This window comes from Anguilla rostrata, chromosome 16 (genome assembly GCF_018555375.3).
Source record: "Anguilla rostrata isolate EN2019 chromosome 16, ASM1855537v3, whole genome shotgun sequence".
NCBI classification, from domain to species: domain Eukaryota; kingdom Metazoa; phylum Chordata; class Actinopteri; order Anguilliformes; family Anguillidae; genus Anguilla; species Anguilla rostrata.
In genome coordinates, this window is record NC_057948.1 from 13,734,032 (window position 1) to 13,745,730 (window position 11,699).

Here is an 11,699-nt window from a genome sequence, read left to right on the forward strand (position 1 = left end):
AATGGCATTAAAATGACAACTATAACAGAAATGACCTAATGCAAAAGGTCATTTACCTTGGTTTTCGGGGGTTTGCATACTCTGGATGTGCACTGTCTGGTAGATACCATCAATTATATGACAGAATAATTAACTGTCAGCACTAGTCTGTACTGCATAGACATAAACTTCCTTCTATACCTATATCCAATTACAGTAACTTCACCAAAAGTTTTGAACATGCTCCTTATTATACAGTATAGTAGGTATGCTTACAGAAAAAAATAAACCTTCACAGTATAAAAACCCAAAAAATGTCACAGTGCAACATCAACATGACTCTCCTTTTCCCTCTCTAATACACAACCAATGTGTGGGCACTGTAACAAAAAAAAAAATCTCATATCTGGATATGAGATATGCATATCATCCAGAATGCTGCAGCGCGTCTGGTCTACAACCTCCCCAGACATTCCCATGTCACCCCCCTGCTCACTGACCTCCACTGGCTGCCTGTTATGGCTCGCATCAAATTTAAGTCCTTGGTGCTTGCATACCAGGCAGCTAAGGGGTCAGCACCAGGGTACATTCAGAGGATCATCAGACCCTACACACCAGCCAGACCTCTCCGTTCTGCCACCTCTGGACGCTTGGCACCTCCCCCTCTTCGCGTCTGCACTTCCCGCTCCCGTCTGCTGTCTGTCCTGGCCCCTCGCTGGTGGAATGACCTCCCCGTGATGGTCAGAACAGCAGAGAATCTCACCACTTTCAAACGCAGACTGAAGACTCATCTCTTCAGGCTGCACCTCTCCCCACCCCTCCCTAGCCTATAGTTCAGCTCATTGTACCTAGCTAGGATAATTTGATTATGTTAGTGTATCTGGTAGGATTGTTTTTGTATGATTAGGTGTGATTCCAGTGCTAGTTTGTACTTTGTACTTGGTAGGATTCTTGCTGCTGAACAAGCTTACTCTACAGGGTTGGAGTCCTGATCGATGTGGTCACTTCTGGCACTACGATCCTTACTTCACTCTAGTGTTTCTTTTGCGCCTCTACATCTTGAAACCTATGCACTTGTTGTACGTCGCTCTGGATAAGAGCGTCTGCTAAATGCCTGTAATGTAATGTAATGTAATATCTCCATAACAGTATTTTAAGCATCCACGGATAGGTCTTCTGAATCATTCTGAAACATTCAGTGACATGATCATTTTACATTCTGATTGTATCATTGTACTCCCATCTGTATTTGTTCCCATACATTTCAAAACCCCAGAAAGCACTGTGAAGCTGGTCACGTCTTTGGTGTTTCACCATGAGGCTATGGGCATTGAGAAACTGAATATAAATTCAAATTCCACAAGATTAAACTGAAACAATGTTTGTGTGCAGAGTGGCCTACATAGTATATACAGCTTAGTTAAGTGTCTGGAGTCTATTTAGACATTTCACTGATACACAGAAAGAGACAGATTGTAGCAGTGTATTATGGGTTCTGCGTGAAGGTGACATTTTCTGAAGTAGGTTTGGAAAAACAGAATGATTTAAAATCAGCATAGGTTATAAAGAAAACTAACTTTTTCTTGAACTTTTCAATACAAATAACCAACCTACTAAAGCAAATGTTAGGGGGAAAAAAATCCAAGTATGTATATAATATTAGGCCTAGGTATATCAAAAAGTAATCTGCTTTTTAGCAAAAATGTGTACACAGTAAAATACAAAACCTGCATATATATATATATATATATATATATATATATATGCTATTTTTATCTGAATATTTTAGGCCATTTTGTTTGGCAGAAGCAGCACAAATTGCTCTGGCACAAGAGGAAACAGTAAAATAAAAAAGATTTTTTTAAAACGTGGAAGAGGCCACAGACAATTCACTGGCAGCACAACTCACACCATTGGCTTTGGGTTTGTCTGTCTGTTCCTGTAACCTTTGTTAGCGTCATGAAGGGTGCACTAAATTTAACAAGATTTCATGTATTCATATCAGTATTACTGCCAGTTGTTAGGGAGAGGCCCTTATCTGACGTGTACTCCAAGGTGTGCATTCAAAAGGCAGATATGCCTTTTATAATCTTGTATCTTACATTTGAAAGAGCACAAAAGGAAAGTTGCCACGTTATACTTTTCTTTACAGGTTTTGTAGTGGGTGAGTTCAACAAAACCATGAAAATGGCACCGTGTCATATCTGATTTACCTAAACTGAAACGTCAGCATCTCCAGCAGTAGCTGCAAGCTGTAATAGAAACAAAACAGTACCTTCCCACACAGAACAAAATAAAAACACTGTGCTGCTGGCTGACAATATCTCCCCTGCGTACAAGCTTATATTCACAACACAGGAACAGTTCAGGTAATGGCACAACTAGTAGTGACAGTGTAACCAGTCTGGCACCAGATCAAAATGAACTGACACATGTTTACCCAACAGATGATTATCCAGTTGTGTGTATGCTGACATGCAGCAGGTAGAGAGCAAGAGCAAGATGTAAACCCCTGAATGACAAGACACAGTCAGCAACCTAAACACCTGTTCTGCCCTGGAGCTGACCACAAACCCGTAAGCAAACGGCAAACACAACAGGCTTCACCAAAAGCCATTCTGCCGTTATCACCTCAGTCAAAGTTAGATCACACTCTGAATGGCCATCTCTGTGTTCTGGCACAGATGCCTGTACACCTACGAGCCTTGTTTACTGAGGCTCACTGCACTAGGCTGAGAAGAATTCTGCTGAGTAATGGGTGTCTGTGCCTTCTGTGGGGAAGTCTCAATGTTTTCATTTACAAACACCATACCCCCCCAGTCCCATCAGCACCAACACCCCCAATTTCCTCCCTCCAACGCCCAGTTAATAAGGCGTATCTATCTGTCATAACATCTATTACTTTACATTTTACTTGGGGGAAGGGTGTCTATTAATATGTATATTTTCCCATAACACAGAAACCTTTAATGTCTGACGATCTTGGCAAGGAAGAGACAGCCAGATTTTGCAGATCTGCATGACTAAAATACATCACTTACATATCTAAACACATTGACAACTGATTCACATAGTCGGTAGTAACAAACTGTCAACCGTATATCAGGTTTCTCTTTTGCTAATAAGGAATACCTGGTAGCTGTTAAAATAAAAAAGTAAACAATGCATGTCACTTTTGATATTGTAGGCATACTACAGCATGACCTACACATTTTCTGGACAGTTAGACTGACACGTGGAGTTGGCAACCACTGGAATTTCATTAGTTACGAATAAGCATCAAGTGTAAGAACGGCAAATGGGAAAACATTTAGGTTTCTATAACAGCCCCTTGTTTCCATCAAGCAAAGGTAAAGTGGTTTTCTTGATCACACAAGCAATGCTGTTCTTTGGATACAATGGCTCTGGAGTGACAACCGTATTGAGGCTGTAAATGAGGTTAGTGCAGCAAACAGCTCAGCAGGTTCAACATTGCAGCACATTCATTTTACTGTGCCAGACTCCCATTACAAAGCTTTTGTTTTGGTTTACTAGTATATGTGGTAACTGTCCGATACAATGATTGTTAAATTGTTCATACCTTCAGAGTGTCAAGTTATGTATTACTGACCAGAATATCAACAGTGCGAACGTTTAAAATGTACTGGGTCGTTTTGCTTTTACACCTAATTGACCGGACTGAAGGGTTTAGGTCAGAATAGTGTTCACTGTGTGAACTAAACTGTGTTCTTGGTTAGAAATAGCTGTACAAAATAAGTATTGTATCTTATTGAACCTGTGTTTTGTAGTTGTCCATGACCATGAAATGCACTTTTGTAGGTCGCTTTGGATAAAAGCGTCTGCCAAATAAACGTAGGACGGAGTGTAGCACAGTGGCTTGTAACCGAAAGGTCGCAGGTTCGATTCCCGGGTAGGACACTGCCGTTGTACCCTTCAGCAAGGTACTTAACCGAAATTGCTTCAGTATATATCCAGCTGTATAAATGGATACAATGTAAAAATGCTATGTAAAAGTTGTGTAAGTCGCTCTGGATAAGAGCGTCTGCTAAATGCCCGTAATGTAATGTAAATGTAATGGGTTTTAAACAATGAATACTGCCAAAAACGTCACAACCATGGAGCTACACACTATGACTGGCGTGCATCATCACCGAGAAGTATGCTAACAAACTACTAAGCTAGACAGACTGAGCTCATTTGAAGTTTAAATTGACAGTTTTACATAACTATATTTTGGTGAGGCCAGTCATCTTTCATATTAGTATTCAATAGCATAATTAATTCTCGACCGAGTCGCTTGCTACTGGATCCACGTCACGATTGACTAATGCTCTGAGCTCACTTCCTATGCCAGGAAATTCCCATCACCTCGACTTAACTGGCGAAGCGTGGCCTACAGGTAGCTAGTTTTACAGGTTTAAATTTGACTATTCTCTGTCGTTAGAACATGAAACACAAAAAAACACAAATATGTACAATAAAAAATTCATCTGACTTAAATAAAAGTTTTTAATTAAATTCCTCCACCCCCTCCAGAGTCTACTTAATGGGTAACATTAACTCTTATTTAGGAACACTACTTAATAACATATATATACACGCTGTTACAATACACAATAGAATTCGCAAGCCAACATATGCTGTTAGCTAACATGAATATATTAAGTCAAACATATGCATGTACCCTAACTGCAAGATATAATAATACGCTCGAGTGAGCTACAGCTAGATAGTAACTGCGGTATCGCACTGGCTGCACTTTATTTGAGAATTCCAAAATTGTCTGACTAGCAAACCTTGCACTATAGTTCGGTCAAAAAACAATATCGTTCGCGGGCAAGGAGTACATGGCTGCTATTATGTCTAGCTAGCTTACACAGCGACAGCCCTTAAATACAGGCGAGTTTATTACATGCGTACCTGTGATTACATGGGCATTTTTACGTCGACACTTAGCAAAATATTATATTTTGGTTCGGATGCACGATAGGCAGATGTGCGAAACATTTGTTTTGAGTTGGCAGGCATTAACATGCTAACTAAATTATAGATAGATCTAACATTAGCTAGACATAGCTAACGTTAGCTTCATAGCTGGCTCTACATGTTAACGGCCACAAAGATCAATGGATCATTTTAACTTAAAAATGTAGCTGGCATTTAGCTAACCAGTAAGCTACTCATACTCATATGAAGCTAACTTCAGCTGGCTAAAGTACAAGCTAACATCACAACATTTCCCTTTTAGCTAACTTACCCAACGTTAGCACTACACATCTAAATGGAACTGGCATAAGCTAGCCAAGTATTATAGCTACAAACTAAGGTAACTGGTCAACATACATACATTTGTAAGAAATAAAATACTATCACCGCAAATTTTTTGCCTTTACGTCAGTAGTGTCGCTTTAGTACCAATTAGCTAGCTTCCTGATATGTGGTGTAGCTGAGATCGTTAGCTCGCAAGCCTTCTAGCTAGCCAATAATAGGTATTTGTTTCTCTGTATTGCCAGCTAGCTGGTTAGCTTGCGAGGAGGAAATTAGAAAGAAAGAAAATGAGCTAAAACCCTCACTTACTTTCACAAGGACGACAGATGCGTTTGACCGATTCTGTTCTTTTTGCTACGTGGTCTCACGCAAGTGCCCCTTACGGGAGAGTTGAGACGTTTGGTAGCTTTTTATTTTATCTTGGACCTTTTTCTCCTTTTTTCTTGCTGTCTTCGTTCGGTGCTGTAAAGGTTCCCGCAGTCCCGGAAGTGCTGATCCAGCACCACCCGCCAGACAGGAAAACTACTTCCGGGTAACAAAGACTAGCCGCACCCCCATGCTATTGACATATTTCGTTTTCCTGTATTCCCATTTTTTGGTGGTTGCAGAACTGTCTTGGTCGTTTACAGGAGTTGTTTTCGTCTTGGCACTTTTTACATTTACACTTCACATTTATTATTGCAACATTATTATTTAGCACAGTCTTCGTTATCATCATCACCGTATAATAATAATAATAATAATAATAATAATGTTATTATCATTATTATTATTATTATGAAAAAGGTTTTCATTTATTCAAATTTGTAAATAAGTTATTGATGTGCAAGTTTCTTTTGCTTTATTGAGATGAAAGAAATTGCATACATTTCAATGCATGATTTTCATGAAAATCAAGTCTATGCTGGCTAATGTCCCCCTGGCATTTGCCCCTTTAATGTTCTTTCTGGCTTTCCAGGAGTAAAGGATTATTGAAGGAAAGAAACATCAATAAGGTGTATACTATTAGCATATACATTAAATCTACAGTACTAGTACATGGTTCTCACCAATCACACAGTGCATAGATGGCTGTAGTCCTACAGGTCAAGTCAAATATAGAATGGCCTAGGACTTGATTAGAATTTTAACTCCACCTATCTCTCTTCAGTTAAATTAGTCAACTCCATTTTAAAGCAATGATGTTAGGCCTGCTTCTTAAAACATTAAAGGTTTTAACCATGAACAATTCCTGTTAATCTTCTCGCAGTTCTACAACTGCACCAAACCCTTTAATCTGCTGCAGTTTATAATTTACTTTTATCCACTTAGACCATTTCCAAGTGTCATTTACTCATTTAAAGCTGGCTGTCCTTGCAGAAACTGCTACAATCCTTCTACACAAGAAAGTTTAAGCTCTCAAGATTTTAAACAGTAAACTGCAGGGTTCTATTATGAATCCCTCATTTTTTTTGTGCTTGTATGTATAATTAATCCATGTGTACAGTTACACGCGTAGTCCTAATTTACAAGTTAAGTCCATTGATTTAATGAATTTTAATTCCAAATGGCCACAAAATAATCAACTGAAATACAAACTCACATTAAAGCTTTTCATAATAAAAATATATGCTGCAGTCTTCGCCATGTCACATTATGGATCACCTTCTGTCAGGTGATATCACGGGTGATTCGATACCATGTGAGAATAATTTGCCACCCTAAAGAAGGCAACCTAAAATGACTGGACAAAACTAACAAAATGAAAATGCTTAAATCCCCCCTCCTCCCAAATATGTGCAGTTGTCATTATTTTTAAAAATCTAAATTTTTTGCAAAAAACATCAACTGTCAGTCAGTTCGACACATCTAAATTACAGAAATTTCATAACTACAATTATTTCTCATTTAATAGTTTGGAACCTTGAGACCTCATACTGGGGCCCCATGTTTTTGAGAAACATTGTAAGCACTGTCAAGAATGTGTTGTCAATTGAGTTATGCACCTTAAATTTGCTGTGAGCTCCCCCTAGAGGTATCCTGATGTCAGTGATTAAAAACTTTCAAAAGATAATGTAATGCATCCATGTTGACCCACTTCACAATATAATTATTAAACTTTATTTCAGGGTAGGTTAACTAAGCACATGCTCTTTTGCAGCAATGGCCTGTGAATTCCCCAACCTGCATGTCTGTGGATTGCAGTAGGAAACCCACACAGGCACATGGAGAACATGCAATCTACACACAGAAAGGCCCCATGCAGGATTCAAACCCAGGAATGTCCTGCTGCGAGGTGATAGTGCTATACCACTATGCTGCCCATATAAATTCCCATAAAGGTTAAATATATATCCATACAAATATTGTGCAATGTATCCAGCCAAACTAACCCTGTGAAGTTGTTCTGCGTACACACCCAATAAAAATATGGACATAACTCTCATTGATCATTCCTAGTACATGAAAGTGTGCACTACCTACAAAAACACAATACGACTCTGCATTAAGGCAGCACAGCTTACCAAATTGGAGCAGCCACTGATACTGCCTGGATCATAAATCATGGGATTCAATCCATGAGACATAACATGCTTGAGCTAGGCATAATGCTTGAGCTAAGCTATTAATCTCAATGTACTGGTGAAAATGTTGTTGATGTAGAAGTGCAAGTATTCCAAATGCCCAGGATAAGTGCACATCCTAAGCAAACTGAATGCAGGGTTATCATGATATCCAGTCGGGCCCATTGTTTTAGAGAATTCATGGTCATGTGGCTGTCATGGATGGTGAATGGATTACATTTAAAGCATAGGTAATAAATCATACTGGAAAACATTTTTATTAAACTGTACAACACAATTACACTGCTTAAATTATTTACAGATGTACACAACTAAAGTAATTCCAAATTTCAAGTACTGCTTCCAATGGCTTTCCATACAATAAAAAGTTTAAATCTCAAAGTTCAGGCTCATTCCTCATCAGCATCATCATCTTCATCAGGCAAGGGGCGGGGTCTGTCAGAAGAACATGGCATTAGATTCTTTGACTTGGGAGGTCTGCAGGCTACACACTTCACAAATAAGATGCAGTTATGATGCATCCATATTAGGATTTACCCATCATATCAGTTGTATATTTGTAATGCTCTTTTGATCTAAGAGCATTAAAAATATATATGGATAATAGAAATAAACTGGGCATTTCATCTTGCAGGAATAAAGTTTCAAGACAAGTTACAAGGCAGAACATCCATAACATACAGCTGGCTTTGTTTGAGAGGCTGTAACAGCTCAGCACTAATCTTTGTGTTTAATAATTAGCCAAAGCCTGTATTTACTGACCATTTCAAAAGGAAGTAAATATCCATGCATGGCAATCAGGCTAGAAATTACAATAAATACAGCTTCTCATCTTCAGAGGCTCTTTCATAACTGAACAAAAGACTTCAAAGATTAGTGCTAGGGTCTGATTTATATTGTTTAAAGTTAAATTGATCTCGTAAGGCACTATCCAAGCACTTAATATTCACTTGTAACCCCACCCCCTAAACATTTTCTCAGTCCATTCTTAAGACAGTATTCAAATATCAGTTACCCCTGTACCAATACATTAAAAAATTGCCATTGGCAGCTTTAAGTATTATCAGAAGGGGGAAAATAGAAACGAAAATAAACTCAAATAAGTCTTAAATATTCAAATGAAGCCAATTATGTAAATCCTCCAGTGGTACAGCTTCATCTCAAACAGCAGTCATAAGACTTATGTTCTTCATCAGCTGCATTTTAGGACTGAATGGCTCTCAGCACTGCCAGATGCACTTTTTTAAAGAACCAAAACTGTCTGCAGTTTCTCTTTCTAATTCAACTAAGGTATTTTAGATGTTAGATATTTAGGTTGAAGCTCTTAATGCTACGTTTTACATACTATTTATACATTTCCTTGTATCCGAAACCACGGTTAACATACTACTACTAAGGATGCATATAATATAGTCTTTAGGACTACAAGACGAGTTTAAATGCAGCTGTAATAATGAAAATTCCAAAATGAGAACAAGGTCATACTTCCTGGGTCCCTTGGACACACCACTGCCTCCAGCCTCCTCATCATCTGATACAGGCAGCTGGTTTTCTTTTTCAGGCTTCCTGCTCGGTCCACCAAAGAAATCTCCAATGCCCTTCTGCCAAGTCGGGGTGGGTCGCGGACATACGGGATTCCCACCAGCATACTTGCTTTTTGCTGTTAAAGGATGGCAATGTCCCCATGGATTTTGCGTCAGAAGCAATAACTGAACAAAACAATGAAGTGTTTTCTAAACCAAGTGTGCATACCTAGTAAAAAAGGAGCCTTCAAAAACCAATAGTCAATTAATGTTCTTAACAGTCATCTGTTAAGGATGGATGGCTGTCATGTGAATTGAACAAGAAAGACTGAAGACTTGAATACAATTAGCTTAGCTGACATTTGGTGGCCTTAAAAAAATATTTAGAACTAACGTCAATGTTAAATTAAGTGGAACTGAGAAAACACGAAACCGAATACTGACCAGGCGTGCTCGCTTGTGAGCAACTTGCGTTTGCAGAACTAGAAGCGCCCAAAGACTTCCTTGGCGCCGTGGCAGCCACAGCTGAAACAAAGTTACCCAAAAATATTTACAAAATGTACCCGGGAAGGATTATTCCCAAGTCAGCAAAGATACAGTGGAAACAGATCAGGTTTCTTGTCTGTTAATGTGGAATTGTATATTAGCCAGGTTTTATGGTCGAATATTAGCGACGTACACAACCAAATTAGTAAATAACATAACAAAATTCATCCACCAAACTCCCGACAGTACGTATAGTCCCGTCCCAACCTGGCGCCAAATGAAAAGAAGTCGGACAGTGCCCCGCTCAGCAGCTCCGCGTAAACGAAATGAGCGGATGTCAAACACATTCAATTTCACACTATACACATCTTTAGCACTGAAGCTATACAGAATTTGCGCGGCAGAAACAGTAACGTTAGTCTACACAGCACTTGTGCTGCCAATCACACCCATAGGTCGAATTGGCGCCAGTTTAAACAAATGAATGGAGTGGTGCATAATCATCAATGCTACAAACCGATTGTCTATACTTTTAAACCTCTGAAATCCATAACTCACATTTTTGGGTAATTTATTCCGCTATTGCATCCCTCCTCCAGATCAAGTAAGCCTATGTTGACTTTACAAGGACTGGCTAGCTACGTTAGCTAGATGGGTTACGGTTTTTCCAGAACTTACGTTAGCCATTTGTCAAGTTATCTAGTTATTTATATTAGCCTACTTGTATCAAAATTGAAAGTCAAATTAATGAACTGCAGTATGACCTACAAACGAAGTTAGCTAGCTATCGGTTCTAACGTTAGAATCGCCATCCATTCAAATTGGCGGGAGTACAGAAAACTAGCTATCAAATGTAAGCCGGTCGGATCAAGCAGCATTGATATCGTCAACAGAATATCTAGCTAACGGTAGTAACTTGCATTAATAGACATTAGTTCGCTAAATGGAAAGATATCCAAGCTAGCTATCCAATGAATTATTTCAATATCCATCTATAGATAGTCTATTTAGCAAGCTATCAAACTTTTCTCACTATATAGCTAGATAATGTTAAGTTAAAGCAATCGACGCTAACAAAACTGGGACTGGTTAATTGCTACAGCTAGCACAACTGAAAGGAGATAACATTAAATGAACCCGTTGTTTAGTGCAAATGCTGTAGTCCATGTTAGCTAGATATCCTATTTTACGCTATATCGCAAACTTATTTAATCTGTTCATTCGTAGCTCACATTATTTTATCACCTTTTCTGTAAGTTGCAGGAACGCTGTCTGCCTTCGTCCTCACCATGTTATTGCTGATCAGTGCACAAAAAGCAGTAACTACAACTTTGGAGACACTTCTAACAAGAACCACAAGTTACACTTCCCGCCGGAGTTTAAATCCACAACGTCATCTCGCCAGTCAGTTACGTCATCGTCAACTCTCGCTTTATCCAATAGTCAGAACGTTCGGTATTTTTACCCAGCCTTGTCACGCCTTAGCGATTTTAATCATAAAATATCGGATTTGAAAACATCATGATGAAAATGCTATCGAGACAACAAGAAAGTTTTGTAATAAATTGTTTCATAATGACACAACCCGTGTCACATTAACTGAGCCATAATAAACCCTTTTTAAACGGGAAAGTAGACCTAATAAAATTTGCCTATCTCCATGAAGGCACAGGAGCAACTATTGGCACTTTAAACAGACCTATCTTTACACAACTATAGTTATAAAATTGTTACATTACATTTTATTTGTCTGACGCTCTAATCCAAAGCGACAAGGTTATTACCCCACACGGAAATCCAAAAAGAAAGAAAAGATAGCTAAATAATGAGACATGGAGACATGGTGCAATCTCTGAAGAGTAGGTCTTCAGTCTGTGTC

General features: G+C 38.7%; 2 protein-coding genes across 5 annotated transcripts in view; both read right to left on the bottom strand.

The window, feature by feature from the left end:
* csnk1g1 (casein kinase 1, gamma 1) overlaps positions 1–5,768 on the bottom strand; it is a 66,916-nt gene extending 61,148 nt beyond the window's left edge. For 2 of the 4 annotated variants that reach the window (XM_064313365.1, XM_064313363.1), the window contains exon 1: positions 5,557–5,766. The gene's annotated coding sequence lies outside the window, so the exon portion shown is untranslated. Of the gene's footprint in view, positions 1–5,556 lie in introns of all 4 variants that reach the window. The other 2 variants (XM_064313364.1, XM_064313362.1) reach the window with 2 other exon arrangements.
* A 2,284-nt stretch (positions 5,769–8,052) lies between these two features.
* Positions 8,053–11,224, bottom strand: pclaf (PCNA clamp associated factor). Its single transcript, XM_064312565.1, has 4 exons — positions 11,066–11,224; positions 9,779–9,859; positions 9,297–9,471; positions 8,053–8,246 (listed from the first exon to the last, which is right to left on the bottom strand). Exons 1-4 carry the CDS (start codon positions 11,109–11,111, stop codon positions 8,201–8,203), a joined length of 348 nt encoding a protein of 115 aa, XP_064168635.1. The 5' UTR covers positions 11,112–11,224; the 3' UTR covers positions 8,053–8,200.
* Positions 11,225–11,699: the final 475 nt, after the last annotated feature.